We start from the raw sequence: 25,285 nt of genomic DNA, 5'->3' as shown, positions 1-25,285 counted from the left end.
CCAAAAGGTTGTATTAGCACGGGGCAGCACCATTGAGGGCTTCCACCATTTCAATGTAGTCAACTGGCTGGGAATTCCAACTTCATTGGCTGATTCCTACTGGTGACCTTGTTGGGAGTCATGTGCAGCCCGGGTCATCAGGAGGTATCAGCCAATCGTGAAGAAGGAAATGGGACTGCTTCAAAATGGCCTCAATGGCACTGCCCATGATGTCACAGACGCCGTAGTGGGACGGATACAATGATATGGCCTCTTTCCATCTCTATGACCCCCCCCCCCCCCCCCCCCCCACTACACACGGATACAGCCCCGTCAGACATGTTAACGTGGAGGGACCCCCTGGCTTCCTCCTGTGTGTAGAACTCAATGCACTGATTCAATGTTTCTGCTGTGAATAAAACCTCGGACGTACCACGTGGTCTGTCTCTGTCATGTTAACATGAACTATGTACAATGAGCGAATGCCTTTTTAAAAGCAACACGTCCCTTTGAAAACAGATACGAGTCAGTTATTATAGTGTCTAGATGGACTACAACGTGTACATAGGATCATTTTGGTCATAAAGTCGGGCTTGTCTAAGACGGAGTGTCACAATTGGTAAATGAAGGTTGTGTTTTGATTGGACAATGACCCGTTTGCCCACTAACGTGGGGTAAACCGCTGCGGTGACAGCTCTCTATCCAATAGCATAGATCGGTCTGCTGGGCAGGTCTACTTTGTGTACTTAAGACAACACGTCGCAATTTTCGTTACGAAATACTGCACTAAACACCTCCATGTAAAATTGCACAACTAAAACATCCTCAGAAAAGAATAACAAAATAAAGATTTTTTTTTAGTTGTCTTCAATTAATTCTGAGGAATTGAAATAGGCTTCCGTGTGTACAGTATCTCATGGGGGACAAACCTCAATAAAACCAAACGCGGAATCGGTCAGGAAACACCTCCAAGACTGAATCTCGTTTTTCAAACGAGCAACAGGGGGAAAAAAAGACACGTGCCATTCGGCGTGTTCAATATTTAAACTCTGAAATGAGGTTGCCACGAGCAGCACCGCAGCGGAGACGAGCGAGATGGAGAGAGTCTTCTCTCTCAGACAATCACACAGAGCAACGGTCTCCACGGTTACAACGCCGCAGCAAAACAGCAGAGAAGTTGAGCCTCGCGCTTCAACGCTCTTAGCTGATGCGGAAATGGACCCACTATGCCGTTTACTCTGTGAATCTTCGCCACATCGATGAGACTACCTTTAACATCGTTGCAGTTAATATTGACTAATATTCAGAGGTTCTGTCCCAAATGGCACAGAACAGAGTCTGGTCTATAGTAGTATACTATATAGGGAACCTCTTACCTAGACAGAACAGAGTCTGGTCTATAGTAGTGCACTATATAGGGAACCTCTTACCTAGACAGAACAGTCTGGTCTATAGTAGTGCACTATATAGAGAACCTCTTACCTAGACAGAACAGTCTGGTCTATAGTAGTATACTATATAGAGAACCTCTTACCTAGACAGAACAGAGTCTGGTCTATAGTAGTATACTATATAGAGAACCTCTTACCTAGACAGAACAGAGTCTGGTCTATAGTAGTATACTATATAGAGAACCTCTTACCTAGACAGAACAGAGTCTGGTCTATAGTAGTATACTATATAGGGAACCTCTTACCTAGACAGAACAGAGTCTGGTCTATAGTAGTATACTATATAGAGAACCTCTTACCTAGACAGAACAGAGTCTGGTCTATAGTAGTGCACTATATAGAGAACCTCTTACCTAGACAGAACAGAGTCTGGTCTATAGTAGTGCACTATATAGGGAACCTCTTACCTAGACAGAACAGAGTCTGGTCTATAGTAGTGCACTATATAGAGAACCTCTTACCTAGACAGAACAGAGTCTGGTCTATAGTAGTGCACTATATAGAGAACCTCTTACCTACTAGACAGAACAGAGTCTGGTCTATAGTAGTGCACTATATAGAGAACCTCTTACCTAGACAGAACAGAGTCTGGTCTATAGTAGTATACTATATAGGGAACCTCTTACCTAGACAGAACAGAGTCTGGTCTATAGTAGTGCACTATATAGGGAACCTCTTACCTAGACAGAACAGAGTCTGGTCTATAGTAGTATACTATATAGGGAACCTCTTACCTAGACAGAACAGAGTCTGGTCTATAGTAGTGCACTATATAGGGAACCTCTTACCTAGACAGAACAGAGTATGGTCTATAGTAGTGCACTATATAGGGAACCTCTTACCTAGACAGAACAGAGTCTGGTCTATAGTAGTGCACTATATAGGGAACCTCTTACCTAGACAGAACAGAGTCTGGTCTATAGTAGTGCACTATATAGGGAACCTCTTACCTGGACATAAGAGTCTGGTCTATAGTAGTGCACTATATAGGGAACCTCTTACCTAGACAGAACAGAGTATGGTCTATAGTAGTGCACTATATAGGGAACCTCTTACCTAGACAGAACAGAGTCTGGTCTATAGTAGTGCACTATATAGGGAACCTCTTACCTAGACAGAACAGAGTCTGGTCTATAGTAGTGCACTATATAGGGAACCTCTTACCTAGACAGAACAGAGTCTGGTCTATAGTAGTATACTATATAGAGAACCTCTTACCTAAACAGAACAGAGTCTGGTCTATAGTAGTATACTATATAGAGAACCTCTTACCTAGACAGAACAGAGTCTGGTCTATAGTAGTATACTATATAGAGAACCTCTGACCTAGACAGAACAGAGTCTGGTCTATAGTAGTGCACTATATAGGGAACCTCTTACCTAGACAGAACAGAGTCTGGTCTATAGTAGTGCACTATATAGAGAACCTCTTACCTAGACAGAACAGAGTCTGGTCTATAGTAGTGCACTATATAGAGAACCTCTTACCTACTAGACAGAACAGAGTCTGGTCTATAGTAGTGCACTATATAGAGAACCTCTTACCTAGACAGAACAGAGTCTGGTCTATAGTAGTATACTATATAGGGAACCTCTTACCTAGACAGAACAGAGTCTGGTCTATAGTAGTGCACTATATAGGGAACCTCTTACCTAGACAGAACAGAGTCTGGTCTATAGTAGTGCACTATATAGAGAACCTCTTACCTAGACAGAACAGAGTCTGGTCTATAGTAGTGCACTATATAGAGAACCTCTTACCTGGACATAAGAGTCTGGTCTATAGTAGTGCACTATATAGGGAACCTCTTACCTAGACAGAACAGAGTCTGGTCTATAGTAGTGCACTATATAGAGAACCTCTTACCTAGACAGAACAGAGTCTGGTCTATAGTAGTGCACTATATAGGGAACCTCTTACCTAGACAGAACAGAGTCTGGTCTATAGTAGTGCACTATATAGGGAACCTCTTACCTAGACAGAACAGAGTCTGGTCTATAGTAGTGCACTATATAGGGAACCTCTTACCTAGACAGAACAGAGTCTGGTCTATAGTAGTGCACTATATAGGGAACCTCTTACCTAGACAGAACAGAGTCTGGTCTATAGTAGTGCACTATATAGGGAACCTCTTACCTAGACAGAACAGAGTCTGGTCTATAGTAGTGCACTATATAGAGAACCTCTTACCTGGACATAAGAGTCTGGTCTATAGTAGTGCACTATATAGGGAACCTCTTACCTAGACAGAACAGAGTATGGTCTATAGTAGTGCACTATATAGGGAACCTCTTACCTATACAGAACAGAGTCTGGTCTATAGTAGTGCACTATATAGGGAACCTCTTACCTAGACAGAACAGAGTCTGGTCTATAGTAGTGCACTATATAGGGAATAGGGTGCTGTGTGGGACACTCCCAGATAATAAAGCCAGTTAGAGATGGAGACAAATTAAACTAATATAAATATTTGCTTTTATTTCCAAACAATATCAAAACATTTCATCACTAGAACACCAACAATGTCTTCCGCAAAACCCGGATCCAATGATCAACAAACTCAAGCCTTGTTATTACATAGAATTGTGTGTGTGGTGTGTGTCCTCAGTCTTCTACTGGTAGTACAGCTCCAGGTTCTGCCCATCATGGATCTCATCTGCAGACAGGTGAGTTAAGGAGGAGAACAGTGGTGGTGGTGGTGATGATCAGTAGTCCCACACAAACACCATCCATATGCCAGATGTACCGTGTGTGTGTGTGTGTGTCAAATGTCTCGAGTTGCACAACCAAATCATTTCCCCGAGTTTCCCTCAATATCATGAACTAAACCAGGAAACTCCTCACTTTCAAGGCAATACTTCACCAACAGCATTTCTCAATAACAAAAACGTTGCTTACATGTAGAAACCCACTCTGACAATTACCATCAGATAAAATGAAGAGGAGGAGGAGACATTCAAATGTTGCTGTGTGTTTCTCTCCTTACTATATTTAACAGTAGCAAAACCTGGAAGGAAAGCAGACATGTTGGCTCAGTATCGCCCAGTTTACAGATTCCTCCCTGGTCAGAGTGAAACTGCTGTTCTAAGGGCTCAATAGTGTTCTATTTCCTCTTGGTTAAACAGCTGTTTCAGTATTCTTTGTCATGAATGTTGTTCTGGAGGCAGCTCTGCAATGGTCACTAGCTGGCACAGCCACAAAGTCATCAAATCTGATTTTACACTTAACCACACTGTTGAACCTAATGCCTAACCCTAATTTAAAGCACACTGTTGAACCTAATGCCTAACCCTAACCACACTGTTGAACCTAATGCCTAATGCCTAACCACACTGTTGAACCTAATGCCTAACCCTAATTTAAAACACACTGTTGAACCTAATGCCTAACCCTAATTTAAAACACCAAAAAGCGCATTATTGTAAAAAATGCATGAAAACAATATAGCCACGTTTGACTTTGCCGCTGCTCTGTCTAAGGGGAAATGGCCCAGTTGTGCCTCCAGGACGAGACTCACGACAATAAAACGCCATCCGGTGGTCAAACAGTGAAACTGCACTTCGGAGGGCTCAAAAAGGATACAGTCTCCCAGAGACACGTGGTCCTTGAATATGGTGTACCTGAGAGGAGAAAACAGGAAGTTAGTCACAGAGGAAGAACACGGCCTCGACCAGATTCCTTCCGGAACGTTTCAGATAGAAATGACATGATTCCTTATTCTACATGTCACAGAGGAAGAACACGCCCTCGACCAGGTTCCTTCCGGAATGTTTCAGATAGAAATGACATGATTCCTTATTCTACATATCACAGAGGAAGAACACGCCCTCGACCAGGTTCCTTCCGGAATGTTTCAGATAGAAATGACATGATTCCTTATTCTACATGTCACAGAGGAAGAACACAGCCTCGACCAGGTTCCTTCCGGAATGTTTCAGATAGAAATTACATGATTCCTTATTCTACATGTCACAGAGGAAGAACACAGCCTCGACCAGATTCCTTCCGGAACGTTTCAGATAGAAATGACGTGATTCCTTATTCTACACGTCACAGAGGCTTGCAGGTTCTACATTTCTACCTTAATATTCTAACACGTTACCCTGGATACAAACGCAGACGACACAGAGACCAGTCTGAATAATACAGGAGGAAGAGAAGGAGAAGTGACTTGTCACTGGTTCCAAATATGCCACAACTAACAAGTTTCCGAGTGACGCAGCTAAATCTAAATCAAAGTTTGTCACGTGTGCCCGAATACAACAGTGACATATTTACAGGCTCTAACCAACAGTGAAATACTTACTTACAGGATCTGACCAACAGTGACATACATACTTGGCTGCTGCCAACACACCGACTCAACTCCAGCCACTTTAATAATGGGAATTGATGTAAAATATAATCACTAGCCACTTTAAACAATGCTACTTAATATAATGTTTACATACCCTACATTACTCATCTCATATGTATATATTGTACTCTATCATCTACTGCATCTTTATGTAAATTATGTATCACTAGCCACTTTAAACTATGCCACTTTGTTTACATTACTCATCTCATATGTATATACTGTACTCGATATCATCTACTGCATCTTTATGTAATACATGTATCACTAGCCACTTTAAACAATGCTACTTAATATAATGTTTACATACCCTACATTACTCATCTCATATGTATATGTATATACTGTACTCGATACCATCTACTGCATCTTGCCTATGTCGTTCTGTACCATCACTCATTCACATATCTTTATGTACATATTCTTTATCCCTTTACACTTGTGTGTATAAGGTAGTAGTTGTGGAATTGTTAGGTTAGGGAGGTGACTCGTCACTGGTTCGTAGGCTAGGGAAGTGACCCGTCCCTGGTTCGTAGACTAGGGAAGTGACCCGTCACTGGTTCGTAGGCTAGGGAAGTGACCCGTCCCTGGTTTGTAGACTAGGGAAGTGACCCGTCCCTGGTTCGTAGACTAGGGAAGTGACCCGTCACTGGTTCGTAGACTAGGGAAGTGACCCGTCCCTGGTTCGTAGACTAGGGAAGTGACCCGTCACTGGTTCGTAGGCCAGGGAAGTGACTCGTCCCTGGTTCGTAGACTAGGGAAGTGACCCGTCACTGGTTCGTAGGCCAGGGAAGTGACCCGTCCCTGGTTCGTAGACTAGGGAAGTGACCCGTCACTGGTTCGTAGGCTAGGGAAGTGACCCGTCCCTGGTTCGTAGACTAGGGAAGTGACCCGTCACTGGTTCGTAGGCTAGGGAAGTGACTCGTCACTGGTTCGTAGGCCAGGGAAGTGACTCGTCACTGGTTCGTAGGCCAGGGAAGTGACTCGTCACTGGTTCGTAGGCTAGGGAAGTGACTCGTCACTGGTTCGTAGGCTAGGGAAGTGACTCGTCACTGGTTCGTAGGCCAGGGAGGTGACTCGTCACTGGTTCGTAGGCCAGGGAAGTGACTCGTCACTGGTTCGTAGGCCAGGGAGGTGACTCGTCACTGGTTCGTAGGCCAGGGAAGTGACTCGTCACTGGTTCGTAGGCTAGGGAAGTGACTCGTCACTGGTTCGTAGGCTAGGGAAGTGACTCGTCACTGGTTCGTAGGCTAGGGAAGTGACTCGTCACTGGTTCGTAGGCTAGGGCTTCTTCGTAGGCTTCTTTCTCACCATTTCTTGAGTACGATCTTGTCCCACCGCGTACCTGTCTGGGCAGCGATGAGCTTCTTCAGGTCTCCTATAGTGTCTTCTGAGCTGGAAAGGGTTAAGGCTGTACACAGATGACTGCTCTAACGACATGTTGGTATAGTGTGTCTATGCCTGCAACCTCTGAAGGTTCAGCATCTACAGACATCTATATAACCCTAACCCTCAAAAAAGATCTGTAGTAATTTAACCTTTAGTTTAATTTTTTTTAAATTCTTGCTGATATGAAAGATACATTCCTTGTTTCCAAAACCATATCGCAACGATGCGTTTTAACGTTCAGAACGAGCGTCTGGGATTAAAAAAAAGGTATGTGGACACCTGCTCGTCGAACATCTCATTCCAAAATCATGGTCATTAATATGGAGTTGGTCCCCCCTTTGCTGCTATAACAGCCTCCACTCTTCTGGGAAGGCTTTCCACTAGATGTTGGAACATTGCTGCTATAACAGCCTCCACCTCTTCTGGGAAGGCTTTCCACTAGATGATGGAACATTGCTGCTATAACAGCCTCCACTCTTCTGGGAAGGCTTTCCACTAGATGTTGGAACATTGCTGCTATAACAGCCTCCACCTCTTCTGGGAAGGCTTTCCACTAGATGATGGAACATTGCTGCTATAACAGCCTCCACTCTTCTGGGAAGGCTTTCCACTAGATGTTGGAACATTGCTGGGGCGGCTTGCTTCCATTCAGCCACAAGAGCACTAGTGAGGTCGGGGACTGATGTTGGGCAGTCGGCGTTCCAATTTATCCCACAGGTGTTCGATGGGGGTTGAGGTCAGGGCTCTGTGCAGGCCAGTCGAGTTCTTCCAAAACGATCTCAACAAACAATGTCTGTATGAACCTCGCTGTGCACGGGAGCCAGCTGACACAGGAGAGGGCCTTCCCTAAACTGTTGAGACAGGGAGCCAGCTGAAACAGGAGAGGGCCCTCCCTAAACTGTTGAGACAGGGAGCCAGCTGAAACAGGAGAGGGCCTTCCCAAAACTGTTGAGACAGAGTTGGAAGCACAGAATCGTCTAGAATGTCATTGTGTGCTGTAGTGTTAAGATTTCCCTTCACTGGAACTAAGGGACCCGAACCATGAAAAACATCCCCAGACCATTATTCCTCCTCCTCCACCAAACTTTACAGTTGGCACAATGCATGGGGGCAGGTCGCGTTCTCCTGGCATCCGCCAAACCCAGATTCGTCCATCGGACTACCAGATGGTGAAGCGTGATTCATCACTCCAGAGAACGCATTTCCACTGCTCCAATGGCGGCGAGCTTTCCACCACTCCAGCCGACACTGGGCATTGCTCATGGTGATCTTAGGGTTATGCGTGGCTGCTCGGCCATGGAAACCCATTTCGTGAAGCTCCTGACGAACAGTTCTTGCGCTGACGTCGCTTCCCCGAGGCAGTTTGGAACTCGGTAGTAAGTGTTGCAACCGAGGACAGACAATTTTTAACGCGCTGCAGCGGCCCCGTTCTGTGAGCTTGTTTGGCTTACCACTTCGCGGCTGAGCCGTTGTTGCTCCTAGATGTTTCCACTTCACAATAACAGCAATAATCATCCTATGATGATGCCACATTGAAAGTCACTGAGCTCTTCAGTAAGGTCATTCTACTGCCAATGTTTGTCTATGGAGATTGCATGGCTGTGCGCTCGATTTTATACACCTGTCAGCAACGGGTGTGGCTGAAATAGCTGAATCCACTCATTTGAAGGGGTATTCACATACTATTGTAACAGTGTGTTACTATCGCCAATAGGCGCTAAATCAGATGCAGTCTATGAATGGCGTAGGCTAGTCTGTGCTGTAAGACTAGCATGGTGGTCAGTTTAGTAAAAGGATACTTGCACTTCACCCGAACCTTCTTGCCCAGCCGGTCATTGCAAACCACCTCAATCATCCTGATCCGCAGAGAGAGACGGGGAGAGTTGGTTGAGACAGCGGTACAGTATGACACCGTGAACATACGATAAACACTATTTGCAAACTACTACGATACGGAAGTGACTTTTTCGTAGCAGGTCAGAACTTAAAGCGGGTTAGGATAATTAACGTAGTCGGTTAGGAGACTGAGGTTAAGACGGGTTAGCGAAAAATGCTCTCATAACCTGCTACGAAAATCACTTCGTATCGAAGTGGCGTGAAACAGCACACAGTTTAAACTAACTAGCGAACTTTAGTTGGTTACACAACAGTGGTGATTACAATACAAGGATGATGTTCCAGTTGTTTGTCATTACAACTCCAATAATGTAATGTTACTTAGCAGCTAACATAACAGCTAGGACAATAAACGTAATGTTGTCATGTGGAGTTGGCTAATGTTAGCAGAGCTAGTTAGCGCTTCATCAACAACCACTGAAAAAATAAATAAAGCATTACGTCTTAGATATTGACGTTTCCTCACATGTTTATTGGTCTATACCATTGATAAAATATCGTATAAGTACAGATATTACCTTATTGATAGCTAGTCGTTAGCGAAAATCAGAATCGTTTCAGCCTGGGTAGTCGTAAAGCGTTCCGCTTTGTGTACAACGAGAAAACGCACCAATGAAACATTTAAACGGATGATTGACGTGGCTACGTCAAGGCCTCTCATAGGGTGACATGTCAAGAGAAGGCGGGCACTGCCATATTCAGCTATGCCGTAAATCAACCAGAAGTGCTGCGAATAGTTGCAATGAAATAACAAATGCGGTCACATCAGTCTATAAGGGCATTTTTTTTTTTACTGTAGATCAGTGGAATAAACAGCCGAAATGATATCAACATACCATTCGATTAAATCCAATGTAGTTTATCATGAGAAATACATGTCTAATGCAACAACACCAAAACACATGTAAAAGCAACCCTTCTAGAAAAGTGAAGAATATTCTAAACATGTCTCTTTGACACCTGGCGGATGGAAGGTGCAACAACAGAATCAGCAGCAGACGTTTCCTTACAGCCGCATTCTACGAGCCACCAGAGGCAAAGAGGAGTGACTTGCACAGTTTTGAAAGCAAGCAGGGAAAATGGCAGACGCCGAGGACGAGAAGCTACCGTCCGGGTGGGAAAAGCGGATGAGCCGCAGTTCCAGTAGGTTGAGAGCGATAACTAGCTATGTCATCCTAGTCCCGAACAATTTGTCGCTGGTGCACAAACCACTTGCATGGCCAAGTACCGACCGACCGAACCCAAATGCTAGCGTTAGCGGCTTAGCTAAATTACTTAGCTAGTTAGGTTGGCTGTAATCTTGTTGCATCGTTAGGTGGTGACGCATGTTTATTTGTGAATTGTGTCTGATGGTTATTCGTTTGACTAGTGCGTGTATCAAAAGCTATCATCTGGTGTTGTTTAGTTAGCCAGTCATTACCCTCACGACTAACCCAGCAAGCTAGCTAAACTAGCAACGGTGCATGCATGTTTTGACCACTGTTCAACGTACTATGCATTGGACAGTAACTTATTTCATAATCAAAACAATTCTTAGGGATATATGTATTGGAAGATATACTGTTGTATGGGGTGTCGTCATTTTGAGTTGGTCAGTTTATTCATTAATGTCCATTCATTCATTTCACGCCAGCTCGCGAGGTAGCAGAAAATAACAAGGCCCATAACAATGACGTCATTTTGTCCCGCGCCTTGGGACCATTCCGACACCTGTGTCAGAAGTTAAATATGGATTTTCTCAACGCCTTCTTCAGCATAATATCATTACAAGTTGCTGAAGACGACCAACTGAGATTAGACTAAAGCTAACTGCTTTTATCTGTGTAGGTTCATGGTTTTATCTGTGTAGGTTCATGCTTTTATCTGTGTAGGCTCCTGCTTTTATCTGTGTAGGCTCCTGCTTTTATCTGTGTAGATTCCTGCTTTTATCTGTGTAGATTCATGCTTTTATCTGTGTAGATTCATGCTTTTATCTGTGTAGGTTCACACTTTTATCTGTGTAGATTAATGCACATGAAGAAAAGGAAGCTTCGGTAGACTTCAGTTGTAGCATCGGCTCCCTCTTTCTCATCCCCCAAACCAACACCTCTCCTCTCTCTTTCCCTACAACCCATCCTTTCTCTCCCTCTCCATCCTTTCTCTCCCTCTCCATCCTTTCTCTCCCTCCCCATCCTTTCTCTCCCTCCCCATCCTTTCTCTCCATTCCCTCCCTCCCCGTCCTCTTCCCTCCCTCCCTCCCCATCCGTTCTCTCCATTCCCATCCGTTCTCTCCATTCCCATCCTTTCTCTCCCTCCCCGTCCCCTTTCTCTCCCTCCCCTCTCCCCCGTCCTCTCTCCCTACCTTCTCCCCCACCCCCCTCTTCCCCCCCGCCCTCCTCCCCCATCCTCTTTCTCCCTCCTCCCTTTCCTAGGTAGAGTGTACTACTTTAACCACATCACCAATGCCAGCCAGTGGGAGCGTCCGGTGGGGTCAGGTAGGTCGCCCAGCAGCTAAGGGGATGGACCTGTAGCTGACAGGTCACGGTTAGAATCCCTGGTGGGGCACTGTAAAATTAAACTTGGGGGGGGGGGGGTGGGGGTGCTGGTCCTTAACCCAACAACATACCGGCCCTTAACCCAACAGCATGCTGGCCCTTAACCCAACAACATACCGGCCCTTAACCCAACAGCATGCTGGCCCTTAACCCCACAGCATGCTGGCCCTTAACCCAACAACATGTTGGCCCTTAACCCAACAACATGTTGGCTCTTAACCCAACAACATGCTGGCCCTTAACCCAACAACATGCTGGCCCTTAACCCAACAACATGCTGGCCCTTAACCCAACAACATGCTGGCCCTTAACCCAACAACATGCTGGCCCTTAACCCAACAACATGCTGGCCCTTAACCCAACAACATGCTGGCCCTTAACCCAACAACATGCTGGCCCTTAACCCAACAACATGCTGGCCCTTAACCCAACAACATGCTGGCCCTTAACCCAACAACATACTGGCCCTTAACCCAACAGCATGCTGGCCCTTAACCCAACAACATACTGGCTCTCTCCATCCAGGGGCGCTGCACTATGGTTTGACCCTGTGCTCCTCTACTGTGTGTGAAGTGTGCTGCTCCTCTCTACTGTGTGTGAAGTGTGCTGCTCCTCTACTGTGTGTGAAGTGTGCTGCTCCTCTACTGTGTGTGAAGTGTGCTGCTCCTCTACTGTGTGTGAAGTGTGCTGCTCCTCTACTGTGTGTGAAGTGTGCTCCTCTCTACTGTGTGTGAAGTGTGCTGCTCCTCTCTACTGTGTGTGAAGTGTGCTGCTCCTCTACTGTGTGTGAAGTGTGCTGCTCCTCTCTACTGTGTGTGAAGTGTGCTGCTCCTCTCTACTGTGTGTGAAGTGTGCTGCTCCTCTCTACTGTGTGTGAAGTGTGCTCCTCTACTGTGTGAAGTGTGCTGCTCCTCTACTGTGTGAAGTGTGCTGCTCCTCTACTGTGTGAAGTGTGCTGCTCCTCTGCTGTGTGTGAAGTGTGCTCCTCTCTACTGTGTGTGAAGTGTGCTGCTCCTCTCTACTGTGTGTGAAGTGTGCTGCTCCTCTACTGTGTGTGAAGTGTGCTGCTCCTCTCTACTGTGTGAAGTGTGCTGCTCCTCTCTACTGTGTGTGAAGTGTGCTGCTCCTCTACTGTGTGTAAAGTGTGCCTCTCCTCTACTGTGTGTGAAGTGTGCTGCTCCTCTCTACTGTGTGTGAAGTGTGCCTCTCCTCTACTGTGTGAAGTGTGCTGCTCCTCTCTACTGTGTGTGAAGTGTGCTGCTCCTCTCTACTGTGTGTGAAGTGTGCTGCTCCTCTCTACTGTGTGAAGTGTGCCTCTCTACTGTGTGAAGTGTGCTGCTCCTCTCTACTGTGTGAAGTGTGCTGCTCCTCTCTACTGTGTGTGAAGTGTGCCTCTCCTCTCTACTGTGTGAAGTGTGCCTCTCTACTGTGTGAAGTGTGCTGCTCCTCTACTGTGTGAAGTGTGCTGCTCCTCTCTACTGTGTGAAGTGTGCTGCTCCTCTCTACTGTGTGAAGTGTGCCTCTCTACTGTGTGAAGTGTGCCTCTCTACTGTGTGAAGTGTGCTGCTCCTCTCTACTGTGTGTGAAGTGTGCTGCTCCTCTCTACTGTGTGAAGTGTGCTGCTCCTCTCTACTGTGTGAAGTGTGCTGCTCCTCTCTACTGTGTGAAGTGTGCCTCTCTACTGTGTGAAGTGTGCTGCTCCTCTCTACTGTGTGAAGTGTGCTGCTCATCTACTGTGTGAAGTGTGCTGCTCCTCTCTACTGTGTGAAGTGTGCCTCTCTACTGTGTGAAGTGTGCCTCTCTACTGTGTGAAGTGTGCTGCTCCTCTCTACTGTGTGAAGTGTGCCTCTCTACTGTGTGCTGCTCCTCTCTACTGTGTGAAGTGTGCTGCTCCTCTCTACTGTGTGAAGTGTGCTGCTCCTCTCTACTGTGTGAAGTGTGCTGCTCCTCTCTACTGTGTGAAGTGTGCTGCTCCTCTCTACTGTGTGAAGTGTGCTGCTCCTCTCTACTGTGTGAAGTGTGCCTCTCCTCTACTGTGTGAAGTGTGCTGCTCCTCTCTACTGTGTGAAGTGTGCCTCTCTACTGTGTGAAGTGTGCTGCTCCTCTCTACTGTGTGAAGTGTGCCTCTCTACTGTGTGAAGTGTGCTGCTCCTCTCTACTGTGTGAAGTGTGCCTCTCTACTGTGTGAAGTGTGCCTCTCCTCTACTGTGTGAAGTGTGCCTCTCTACTGTGTGAAGTGTGCTGCTCCTCTCTACTGTGTGAAGTGTGCTGCTCCTCTAAAGGGAGGGGACAATAAAGTGTTTTTGTATTGTAGGTGAAGGGGAGGGGACAATAAAGTGTTTTTGTATTGTAGGTGAAGGGGAGGGGACAATAAAGTGTTTTTGTATTGTAGGTGAAGGGAGGGGACAATAAAGTGTTTTTGTATTGTAGGTGAAGGGAGGGGACAATAAAGTGTTTTTGTATTGTAGGTGAAGGGGAGGGGACAATAAAGTGTTTTTGTATTGTAGGTGAAGGGGAGGGGACAATAAAGTGTTTTTGTATTGTAGGTGAAGGGAGGGGACAATAAAGTGTTTTTGTATTGTAGGTGAAGGGAGGGGACAATAAAGTGTTTTTGTATTGTAGGTGAAGGGAAGTGGACAATACATTTATATTGTAGGGGGAGGGGACAATACATTTGTATTGTAGGGGGAGGGGACAATACATTTGTGTTGGTGAAGTGGGGGGGACAATACATTTGTGTTGTTGGTGAAGTGGGGGGGACAATACATTTGTGTTGTTGGTGAAGTGGGGGGGGACAATACATTTGTGTTGTTGGTGAAGTGGGGGGGACAATACATTTGTGTTGTTGGTGAAGTGAGGGGACAATACATTTGTATTGAACGTTGATGGGAGGGGACAATACATTTGTGTTGTTGGTGAAGTGAGGGGACAATACATTTGTATTGAACGTTGATGGGAGGGGACAATACATTTGTGTTGTTGGTGAAGTGGGGGGGACAATACATTTGTGTTGTTGGTGAAGGGGGGGGGACAATACATTTGTGTTGTTGGTGAAGTGGGGGGGACAATAAAGTTGTATTGAATTGTAGGTGATGGGAGTGGCGAGCCAGACAAGGTGCGTTGTTCCCACCTCCTGGTGAAGCACAGCCAATCGCGTCGCCCGTCCTCCTGGAGGGAGGAGAACATCACACGCTCCAAGGAGGAGGCCCTCGACCTCATACAAAGTGAGTAGTTGGGGGAAAGAGTTGGTGTGACAACATTTGATCTAATGTTTGACCGTCTCTGGGTGTGTTGAGAGAGATGGTGAGAGACAGTTTGATAAACGACGTGCATGTCAAGTCAGATGTTATTGGTCACATACACACGGTTAGCAGATGTTATTGGTCACATACACATGGTTAGCAGATGTGATTGGTCACATACACATGGTTAGCAGATGTGATTGGTCACATACACATGGTTAGCAGATGTTATTGGTCACATACACATGGTTAGCAGATGTTATTGGTCACATACACATGGTTAGCAGATGTTATTGGTCACATACACATGGTTAGCAGATGTTATTGGTCACATACACATGGTTCGCAGATGTTACTGGTCACATGGTTCGCAGATGTTATTGGTCACATGGTTAGCAGATGTTATTTGTCACATGGTTAGCAGATGTTACTGGTCACATGGTTAGCAGATGTTACTGGTCACACGGTTAGCAGATGTTACTGGTCACACGGTTAGCAGATGTTACTGGTCACACGGTTAGCAGATGTTACTGGTCACACGGTTAGCAGATGTTACTGGTCACACGGTTAGCAGATGTTACTGGTCACACGGTTAGCAGATGTTACTGGTCACACGGTTAGCAGATGTTACTGGTCACACGGTTAGCAGATGTTACTGGTCACACGGTTAGCAGATGTTATTGGTCACATACACACGGTTAGCAGATGTTTTTGGTCACGGTTAGCAGATGTTACTGATCACATTCACACGGTTAGCAGATGTTACTGGTCACACGGTTAGCAGATGTTACTGGTCACACGGTTAGCAGATGTTACTGGTCACACGGTTAGCAGATGTTACTGGTCACATACACATGGTTAGCAGATGTTATTGGTCACATTCACACGGTTAGCAGATGTTATTGGTCACATACACACGGTTAGCAGATGTTTTTGGTCACGGTTAGCAGATGTTACTGATCACATTCACACGGTTAGCAGATGTTGTTGGTCACATGGTTAGCAGATGTTATTGGTCACATACACACAGTTAGCAGATGTTATTGGTCACATACACATGGTTAGCAGATGTTATTGGTCACATACACACAGTTAGCAGATGTTATTGTGAGTGTAGTGAAATGCTTGTGCTTCTAGTTCCGAATGCAGTAATATCTAACAAGTAATCTAACAATTCCACAACAACGGCCTAATACACACACATCTAAGTAAAGGGATGGAATAAGAATATACACATATAACATGTTGCACTGTGTGTTATTACCATGTTGTTGCACTGTGTGTTATTACCATGTTGTTGCACTGTGTGTTATTACCATGTTGTTGCACTGTGTGTTATTACCATGTTGTTGTTGCACTGTGTGTTGTTACCATGTTGTTGCACTGTGTGTTATTACCATGTTGTTGCACTGTGTGTTATTACCATGTTGTTGCACTGTGTGTTATTACCATGTTGTTGCACTGTGTGTTATTACCATGTTGTTGCACTGTGTTACCATGTTGTTGCACTGTGTTACCATGTTGTTGCACTGTGTGTTATTACCATGTTGTTGCACTGTGTGTTATTACCATGTTGTTGCACTGTGTGTTGTTACCATGTTGTTGCACTGTGTGTTGTTACCATGTTGTTGCACTGTGTGTTGTTACCATGTTGTTGCACTGTGTGTTATTACCATGTTGTTGCACTGTGTGTTATTACCATGTTGGTGCACTGTGTGTTATTACCATGTTGGTGCACTGTGTGTTATTACCATGTTGGTGCACTGTGTGTTGTTACCATGTTGTTGCACTGTGTGTTATTACCATGTTGGTGCACTGTGTGTTATTACCATGTTGGTGCACTGTGTGTTATTACCATGTTGTTGTTGCACTGTGTGTTGTTACCATGTTGTTGCACTGTGTGTTATTACCATGTTGGTGCACTGTGTGTTATTACCATGGTGCACTGTGTGTTATTACCATGTTGCACTGTGTGTTGTTACCATGTTGGTGCACTGTGTGTTATTACCATGTTGGTGCACTGTGTGTTATTACCATGTTGGTGCACTGTGTGTTATTACCATGTTTTTGCACTGTGTGTTATTACCATGTTGGTGCACTGTGTGTTGTTACCATGTTGTTGCACTGTGTGTTATTACCATGTTGGTGCACTGTGTGTTATTACCATGTTGTTGGTGCACTGTGTGTTGTTACCATGTTGTTGTTGCACTGTGTGTTGTTACCATGTTGTTGTTGCACTGTGTGTTGTTACCATGTTGTTGCACTGTGTGTTATTACCATGTTGTTGCACTGTGTGTTATTACCATGTTGTTGCACTGTGTGTTATTACCATGTTGGTGCACTGTGTGTTATTACCATGTTGGTGCACTGTGTGTTATTACCATGTTGTTGTTGCACTGTGTGTTGTTACCATGTTGTTGCACTGTGTGTTGTTACCATGTTGGTGCACTGTGTGTTGTTACCATGTTGGTGCACTGTGTGTTGTTACCATGTTGTTGCACTGTGTGTTATTACCATGTTGGTGCACTGTGTGTTATTACCATGTTGTTGGTGCACTGTGTGTTATTACCATGTTGTTGTTGCACTGTGTGTTGTTACCATGTTGTTGCACTGTGTGTTGTTACCATGTTGTTGCACTGTGTGTTATTACCATGTTGGTGCACTGTGTGTTGTTACCATGTTGTTGCACTGTGTGTTGTTACCATGTTGTTGCACTGTGTGTTGTTACCATGTTGGTGCACTGTGTGTTATTACCATGTTGGTGCACTGTGTGTTATTACCATGTTGGTGCACTGTGTGTTATTACCATGTTTTTGCACTGTGTTATTACCATGTTGGTGCACTGTGTGTTGTTACCATGTTGTTGCACTGTGTGTTATTACCATGTTGGTGCACTGTGTGTTATTACCATGTTGTTGGTGCACTGTGTGTTGTTACCATGTTGTTGTTGCACTGTGTGTTGTTACCATGTTGTTGCACTGTGTGTTATTACCATGTTGTTGCACTGTGTGTTATTACCATGTTGTTGCACTGTGTTATTACCATGTTGGTGCACTGTGTGTTATTACCATGTTGGTGCACTGTGTGTTATTACCATGTTGTTGTTGCACTGTGTGTTGTTACCATGTTGTTGCACTGTGTGTTGTTACCATGTTGGTGCACTGTGTGTTATTACCATGTTGGTGCACTGTGTGTTATTACCATGTTGGTGCACTGTGTGTTGTTACCATGTTGTTGCACTGTGTGTTGTTACCATGTTGTTGCACTGTGTGTTGTTACCATGTTGGTGCACTGTGTGTTATTACCATGTTGGTGCACTGTGTGTTATTACCATGTTGTTGCACTGTGTGTTGTTACCATGTTGTTGCACTGTGTGTTGTTACCATGTTGTTGCACTGTGTGTTGTTACCATGTTGGTGCACTGTGTGTTATTACCATGTTGGTGCACTGTGTGTTGTTACCATGTTGTTGCACTGTGTGTTGTTACCATGTTGGTGCACTGTGTGTTATTACCATGTTGTTGCACTGTGTTACCATGTTGTTGCACTGTGTTACCATGTTGTTGCACTGTGTGTTATTACCATGTTGTTGCACTGTGTGTTATTACCATGTTGTTGCACTGTGTGTTGTTACCATGTTGTTGCACTGTGTGTTGTTACCATGTTGTTGCACTGTGTGTTGTTACCATGTTGTTGCACTGTGTGTTATTACCATGTTGTTGCACTGTGTGTTATTACCATGTTGGTGCACTGTGTGTTATTACCATGTTGGTGCACTGTGTGTTATTACCATGTTGGTGCACTGTGTGTTGTTACCATGTTGTTGCACTGTGTGTTATTACCATGTTGGTGCACTGTGTGTTATTACCATGTTGGTGCACTGTGTGTTATTACCATGTTGTTGTTGCACTGTGTGTTGTTACCATGTTGTTGCACTGTGTGTTATTACCATGTTGGTGCACTGTGTGTTATTACCATGGTGCACTGTGTGTTATTACCATGTTGCACTGTGTGTTGTTACCATGTTGGTGCACTGTGTGTTATTACCATGTTGGTGCACTGTGTGTTATTACCATGTTGGTGCACTGTGTGTTATTACCATGTTTTTGCACTGTGTGTTATTACCATGTTGGTGCACTGTGTGTTGTTACCATGTTGTTGCACTGTGTGTTATTACCATGTTGGTGCACTGTGTGTTATTACCATGTTGTTGGTGCACTGTGTGTTGTTACCATGTTGTTGTTGCACTGTGTGTTGTTACCATGTTGTTGTTGCACTGTGTGTTGTTACCATGTTGTTGCACTGTGTGTTATTACCATGTTGTTGCACTGTGTGTTATTACCATGTTGTTGCACTGTGTGTTATTACCATGTTGGTGCACTGTGTGTTATTACCATGTTGGTGCACTGTGTGTTATTACCATGTTGTTGTTGCACTGTGTGTTGTTACCATGTTGTTGCACTGTGTGTTGTTACCATGTTGGTGCACTGTGTGTTGTTACCATGTTGGTGCACTGTGTGTTGTTACCATGTTGTTGCACTGTGTGTTATTACCATGTTGGTGCACTGTGTGTTATTACCATGTTGTTGGTGCACTGTGTGTTATTACCATGTTGTTGTTGCACTGTGTGTTGTTACCATGTTGTTGCACTGTGTGTTGTTACCATGTTGTTGCACTGTGTGTTATTACCATGTTGGTGCACTGTGTGTTGTTACCATGTTGTTGCACTGTGTGTTGTTACCATGTTGGTGCACTGTGTGTTATTACCATGTTGGTGCACTGTGTGTTATTACCATGTTGGTGCACTGTGTGTTATTACCATGTTTTTGCACTGTGTTATTACCATGTTGGTGCACTGTGTGTTGTTACCATGTTGTTGCACTGTGTGTTATTACCATGTTGGTGCACTGTGTGTTATTACCATGTTGTTGGTGCACTGTGTGTTGTTACCATGTTGTTGTTGCACTGTGTGTTGTTACCATGTTGTTGCACTGTGTGTTATTACCATGTTGTTGCACTGTGTGTTATTACCATGTTGTTGCACTGTGTTATTACCATGTTGGTGCACTGTGTGTTATTACCATGTTGGTGCACTGTGTGTTATTACCATGTTGTTGTTGCACTGTGTGTTGTTACCATGTTGTTGCACTGTGTGTTGTTACCATGTTGGTGCACTGTGTGTTATTACCATGTTGGTGCACTGTGTGTTATTACCATGTTGGTGCACTGTGTGTTGTTACCATGTTGTTGCACTGTGTGTTGTTACCATGTTGTTGCACTGTGTGTTATTACCATGTTGTTGCACTGTGTGTTGTTACCATGTTGTTGCACTGTGTGTTGTTACCATGTTGTTGCACTGTGTGTTGTTACCATGTTGGTGCACTGTGTGTTATTACCATGTTGGTGCACTGTGTGTTGTTACCATGTTGTTGCACTGTGTGTTGTTACCATGTTGGTGCACTGTGTGTTATTACCATGTTGGTGCACTGTGTGTTATTACCATGTTGGTGCACTGTGTGTTATTACCATGTTGGTGCACTGTGTGTTATTACCATGTTGGTGCACTGTGTGTTATTACCATGTTGGTGCACTGTGTGTTATTACCATGTTGGTGCACTGTGTGTTATTACCATGTTGTTGCACTGTGTTATTACTATGTTGCACTGTGTGTTATTACCATGTTGTTACCATGTTGTTGCACTGTGTGTTGTTACCATGTTGTTGCACTGTGTGTTATTACCATGTTGTTGCACTGTGTGTTATTACCATGTTGTTGCACTGTGTGTTATTACCATGTTGGTGCACTGTGTGTTATTACCATGTTGGTGCACTGTGTGTTATTACCATGTTGGTGCACTGTGTGTTATTACCATGTTGGTGCACTGTGTGTTATTACCATGTTGGTGCACTGTGTGTTATTACCATGTTGGGGCACTGTGTGTTATTACCATGTTGGTGCACTGTGTGTTATTACCATGTTGGTGCACTGTGTGTTATTACCATGTTGTTGCACTGTGTGTTATTACCATGTTGTTGCACTGTGTGTTATTACCATGTTGTTACCATGTTGTTGCACTGTGTTATTACTATGTTGCACTGTGTGTTGTTACCATGTTGTTGCACTGTGTGTTATTACCATGTTGTTGCACTGTGTGTTATTACCATGTTGTTGCACTGTGTGTTATTACCATGTTGTTGCACTGTGTGTTATTACCATGTTGTTGTTGCACTGTGTGTTGTTACCATGTTGTTACCATGTTGTTGCACTGTGTGTTATTACCATGTTGCACTGTGTGTTGTTACCATGTTGCACTGTGTGTTGTTACCATGTTGTTGCACTGTGTGTTATTACCATGTTGTTGCACTGTGTGTTATTACCATGTTGGTGCACTGTGTGTTATTACCATGTTGGTGCACTGTGTGTTGTTACCATGTTGTTGCACTGTGTGTTGTTACCATGTTGGTGCACTGTGTGTTATTATCATGTTGGTGCACTGTGTGTTATTACCATGTTGCACTGTGTGTTATTACCATGTTGTTGCACTGTGTGTTATTACCATGTTGTTGCACTGTGTGTTATTACCATGTTGTTGCACTGTGTGTTATTACCATGTTGTTGCACTGTGTGTTATTACCATGTTGTTGCACTGTGTGTTACCATGTTGTTGCACTGTGTGTTATTACCATGTTGTTGCACTGTGTGTTATTACCATGTTGTTGCACTGTGTGTTATTACCATGTTGTTACCATGTTGTTGCACTGTGTTATTACTATGTTGCACTGTGTGTTGTTACCATGTTGTTGCACTGTGTGTTACCATGTTGTTGCACTGTGTGTTATTACCATGTTGTTGCACTGTGTGTTATTACCATGTTGTTGCACTGTGTGTTATTACCATGTTGTTGCACTGTGTGTTATTACCATGTTGTTGTTGCACTGTGTGTTGTTACCATGTTGTTACCATGTTGTTGCACTGTGTGTTATTACCATGTTGCACTGTGTGTTGTTACCATGTTGCACTGTGTGTTGTTACCATGTTGTTGCACTGTGTGTTGTTACCATGTTGTTGCACTGTGTGTTGTTACCATGTTGTTGCACTGTGTGTTATTACCATGTTGTTGCACTGTGTGTTATTACCATGTTGTTGCACTGTGTGTTATTAGCATGTTGTTGCACTGTGTGTGTGTGTGTGTGTTAGCATGTTGCAGTTTGTGTGTTTAACATGTTGGTGTGTGTGTGTGTGTGTGTGTGTGTGTGTGTGTGTGTTATAACATGTTGTGTGTGTTAACATGTTGCAGAGTACATAGAGCAGATGCAGTCAGGAGAGGAGGAGTTTGAGGCTTTGGCCTCTCAGTTCAGTGACTGCAGCTCCGCACGCAACGGAGGAGACCTGGGACTGTTCGGCAGAGGTAACACACACACACGGTCAAATGGAAAATATACTATCCACTCTCACACACAAGCATCACAGACAGGCACAGAGTCCTGTTTTCCAGGTGTTTCCTGTTTTCGTTGTGATAGAGGTGTGTGTGTGTGTGTCGGGTCAGAAGCTGTTTGAGGACCTGTGCTTCGCTCTGAAGGTGGGAGACATTAGTTGTGATAGAGGTGTGTGTGTGTGTTTCAGGTCAGATGCTGTTTGAGGACCTGTCCTTCGCTCTGAAGGTGGGAGACATTAGTTGTGATAGAGGTGTGTGTGTGTGTTTCAGGTCAGAAGCTGTTTGAGGACCTGTCCTTCGCTCTGAAGGTGGGAGACATTAGTTGTGATAGAGGTGTGTGTGTGTGTGTTTCAGGTCAGAAGCTGTTTGAGGACCTGTCCTTCGCTCTGAAGGTGGGAGACATTAGTTGTGATAGAGGTGTGTGTGTGTGTTTCAGGTCAGAAGCTGTTTGAGGACCTGCCCTTCGCTCTGAAGGTGGGAGACATTAGTTGTGATAGAGGTGTGTGTGTGTGTGTGTTTCAGGTCAGAAGCTGTTTGAGGACCTGTCCTTCGCTCTGAAGGTGGGAGACATTAGTTGTGATAGAGGTGTGTGTGTGTGTGTTTCAGGTCAGAAGCTGTTTGAGGACCTGTCCTTCGCTCTGAAGGTGGGAGACATTAGTTGTGATAGAGGTGTGTGTGTGTTTCAGGTCAGAAGCTGTTTGAGGACCTGTCCTTCGCTCTGAAGGTGGGAGACATTAGTTGTGATAGAGGTGTGTGTGTGTTTCAGGTCAGAAGCTGTTTGAGGACCTGTCCTTCGCTCTGAAGGTGGGAGACATTAGTTGTGATAGAGGTGTGTGTGTGTGTGTTTCAGGTCAGAAGCTGTTTGAGGACCTTCGCTCTGAAGGTGGGAGACATTAGTTGTGATAGAGGTGTGTGTGTGTGTTTCAGGTCAGAAGCTGTTTGAGGACCTGTCCTTCGCTCTGAAGGTGGGAGACATTAGTTGTGATAGAGGTGTGTGTGTGTGTGTTTCAGGTCAGAAGCTGTTTGAGGACCTTCGCTCTGAAGGTGGGAGACATTAGTTGTGATAGAGGTGTGTGTGTGTTTCAGGTCAGAAGCTGTTTGAGGACCTGTCCTTCGCTCTGAAGGTGGGAGACATTAGTTGTGATAGAGGTGTGTGTGTGTGTTTCAGGTCAGAAGCTGTTTGAGGACCTGTCCTTCTCTCTGAAGGTGGGAGACATTAGTTGTGATAGAGGTGTGTGTGTGTGTTTCAGGTCAGAAGCTGTTTGAGGACCTTCGCTCTGAAGGTGGGAGACATTAGTTGTGATAGAGGTGTGTGTGTGTGTGTTTCAGGTCAGAAGCTGTTTGAGGACCTGTCCTTCGCTCTGAAGGTGGGAGACATTAGTTGTGATAGAGGTGTGTGTGTGTGTTTCAGGTCAGAAGCTGTTTGAGGACCTGTCCTTCGCTCTGAAGGTGGGAGACATTAGTTGTGATAGAGGTGTGTGTGTGTTTCAGGTCAGAAGCTGTTTGAGGACCTGTCCTTCGCTCTGAAGGTGGGAGACATTAGTTGTGATAGAGGTGTGTGTGTGTTTCAGGTCAGAAGCTGTTTGAGGACCTGTCCTTCGCTCTGAAGGTGGGAGACATTAGTTGTGATAGAGGTGTGTGTGTGTGTTTCAGGTCAGATGCAGAAGCCCTTTGAGGATGCTTCCTTCGCTCTGAAGGTGGGAGACATGAGTGGTCCGGTGTTCACCGATTCTGGAGTTCACGTCATCCTTCGCACGGGATAGAGACAAGGCTCTGATACCCCCGAATACCCCCATCACCCCCCCGAATACCCCCATCACCCCCCCGAATACCCCCATCACCCCCCCGAATACCCCATCACCCCCCGAATACCCCCATCACCCCCCCGAATACCCCCATCACCCTCCGAATACCCCCATCACCCCCCCCGAATACCCCCATTACCCCCCGAATACCCCCATCACCCCATGAATACCCCCATCACCCCCTGAATACTCCCTGAATACCCCCGTCACCCCTGAACACCCCCTGAATACCCCCATCACCCCCTGAATACCCCCATCACCCTCTGAATACTCCCTGAATACCCCGTCACCCCTGAATACCCCGTCACCCCTGAATACCGCCTGAACACCCCCTCCACCCCTGAAAGCCCCCTCCTATCTCCCACCCCCCTCAAATACCCCCTCTTGTCCTCCCTACTACCCTTAGAAGCCATCCCTTCCACCTCAAATACCCCCCCCCCCCCCCTCCACCGTTCTGTTCTATATGCAACTTTACACTGACACCATCAACACCCCTTATCCCCATTACCTTGGCTACATCGTTGTGTGTGTGTGTGAAAATAAGAGACCTGTCGGTAGTGATTGACTGACTGAGCGAATGAGTGTGTCTGTGTGTTCACATGGACCATTACCCCCTCCACCCCCTACTTTATAGTGTCCCCTCTGTTTGCCAAGGCATTATTCTCTCTCAATGATAACATGTCAGATGGTTAGTGGTAGACCAGTGTCCCATACTCTCTCATAGGAGACCGACACGTAGAAGGCTGACTCATGGGGTTATTTAAATGATACCAACATCCCTTAGGTGGTAAAATAATCAGGGCACAGTCCATTGTCTGCCATGTTTGTAGTCCCCCCCCCCCATTCCATTTACTGCTTCACTGTATCTCCTATGTTCCAGGGAACTACAATACCCAGTATGCATGTGGGGAAGTGTTTTTGTAAGCTTGAATCTGCCAAGAGGCACTTCATATGATCTGTTCATCTCCCACCATTAAAGGACTCTTATTTTGTAAACCTGTCTCTGGACTTTTATTTTGTTGGATGTCTGTCTGATGCTGCTACTGTGTGTTCAGTTCAATAAACGTTGCATGACAGTTTGTGTTAAACGACCCATTTCCCCTAAACACTGATCACCGTCCTTTTAATGGCTTTTGAGATACAGTATGTTTGCTGCATTTGTGTGGATGAGGTGATGTGTGACCTGACCAATATGG

General features: G+C 45.0%; 1 protein-coding gene and 1 long non-coding RNA gene across 4 annotated transcripts; one reads left to right on the top strand and one right to left on the bottom strand.

Annotated features, from left to right (window-relative positions):
* Positions 1-3,883: 3,883 nt before the first annotated feature.
* Positions 3,884-9,646, bottom strand: LOC139394676 (uncharacterized). Its single transcript, XR_011629842.1, has 3 exons — positions 9,592-9,646; positions 8,977-9,033; positions 3,884-4,087 (listed from the first exon to the last, which is right to left on the bottom strand). It is a non-coding gene; the product is annotated as an uncharacterized lncRNA (long non-coding RNA).
* Positions 9,647-9,796: 150 nt separating this feature from the next.
* LOC139394677 (peptidyl-prolyl cis-trans isomerase NIMA-interacting 1-like) lies at positions 9,797-25,085 on the top strand. Of its 3 annotated transcripts, none has more exons than XM_071142765.1 (5): positions 9,797-10,216; positions 11,485-11,547; positions 14,697-14,831; positions 22,147-22,257; positions 23,938-25,085. In XM_071142765.1, the coding sequence occupies exons 1-5, from the start codon at positions 10,153-10,155 to the stop codon at positions 24,045-24,047; spliced, it is 483 nt and encodes a 160-aa protein (XP_070998866.1). In that variant the 5' UTR covers positions 9,797-10,152; the 3' UTR covers positions 24,048-25,085. The 3 variants fall into 3 exon arrangements, with proteins under 3 accessions (XP_070998866.1, XP_070998867.1, XP_070998865.1); XM_071142764.1 differs by having other exon boundaries at positions 9,841-10,220; positions 11,489-11,547; positions 23,938-24,123; XM_071142766.1 differs by lacking the exon at positions 11,485-11,547 and having other exon boundaries at positions 9,831-10,216.
* The last annotated feature ends 200 nt before the right edge of the window (positions 25,086-25,285 follow it).

Source organism: Oncorhynchus clarkii, unplaced genomic scaffold (assembly GCF_045791955.1).
Source record: "Oncorhynchus clarkii lewisi isolate Uvic-CL-2024 unplaced genomic scaffold, UVic_Ocla_1.0 unplaced_contig_14129_pilon_pilon, whole genome shotgun sequence".
Lineage (NCBI taxonomy): Eukaryota > Metazoa > Chordata > Actinopteri > Salmoniformes > Salmonidae > Oncorhynchus > Oncorhynchus clarkii.
Note: the sequence above shows the minus strand (reverse complement) of the source record. Positions and strands in the feature narration are given on the sequence as shown.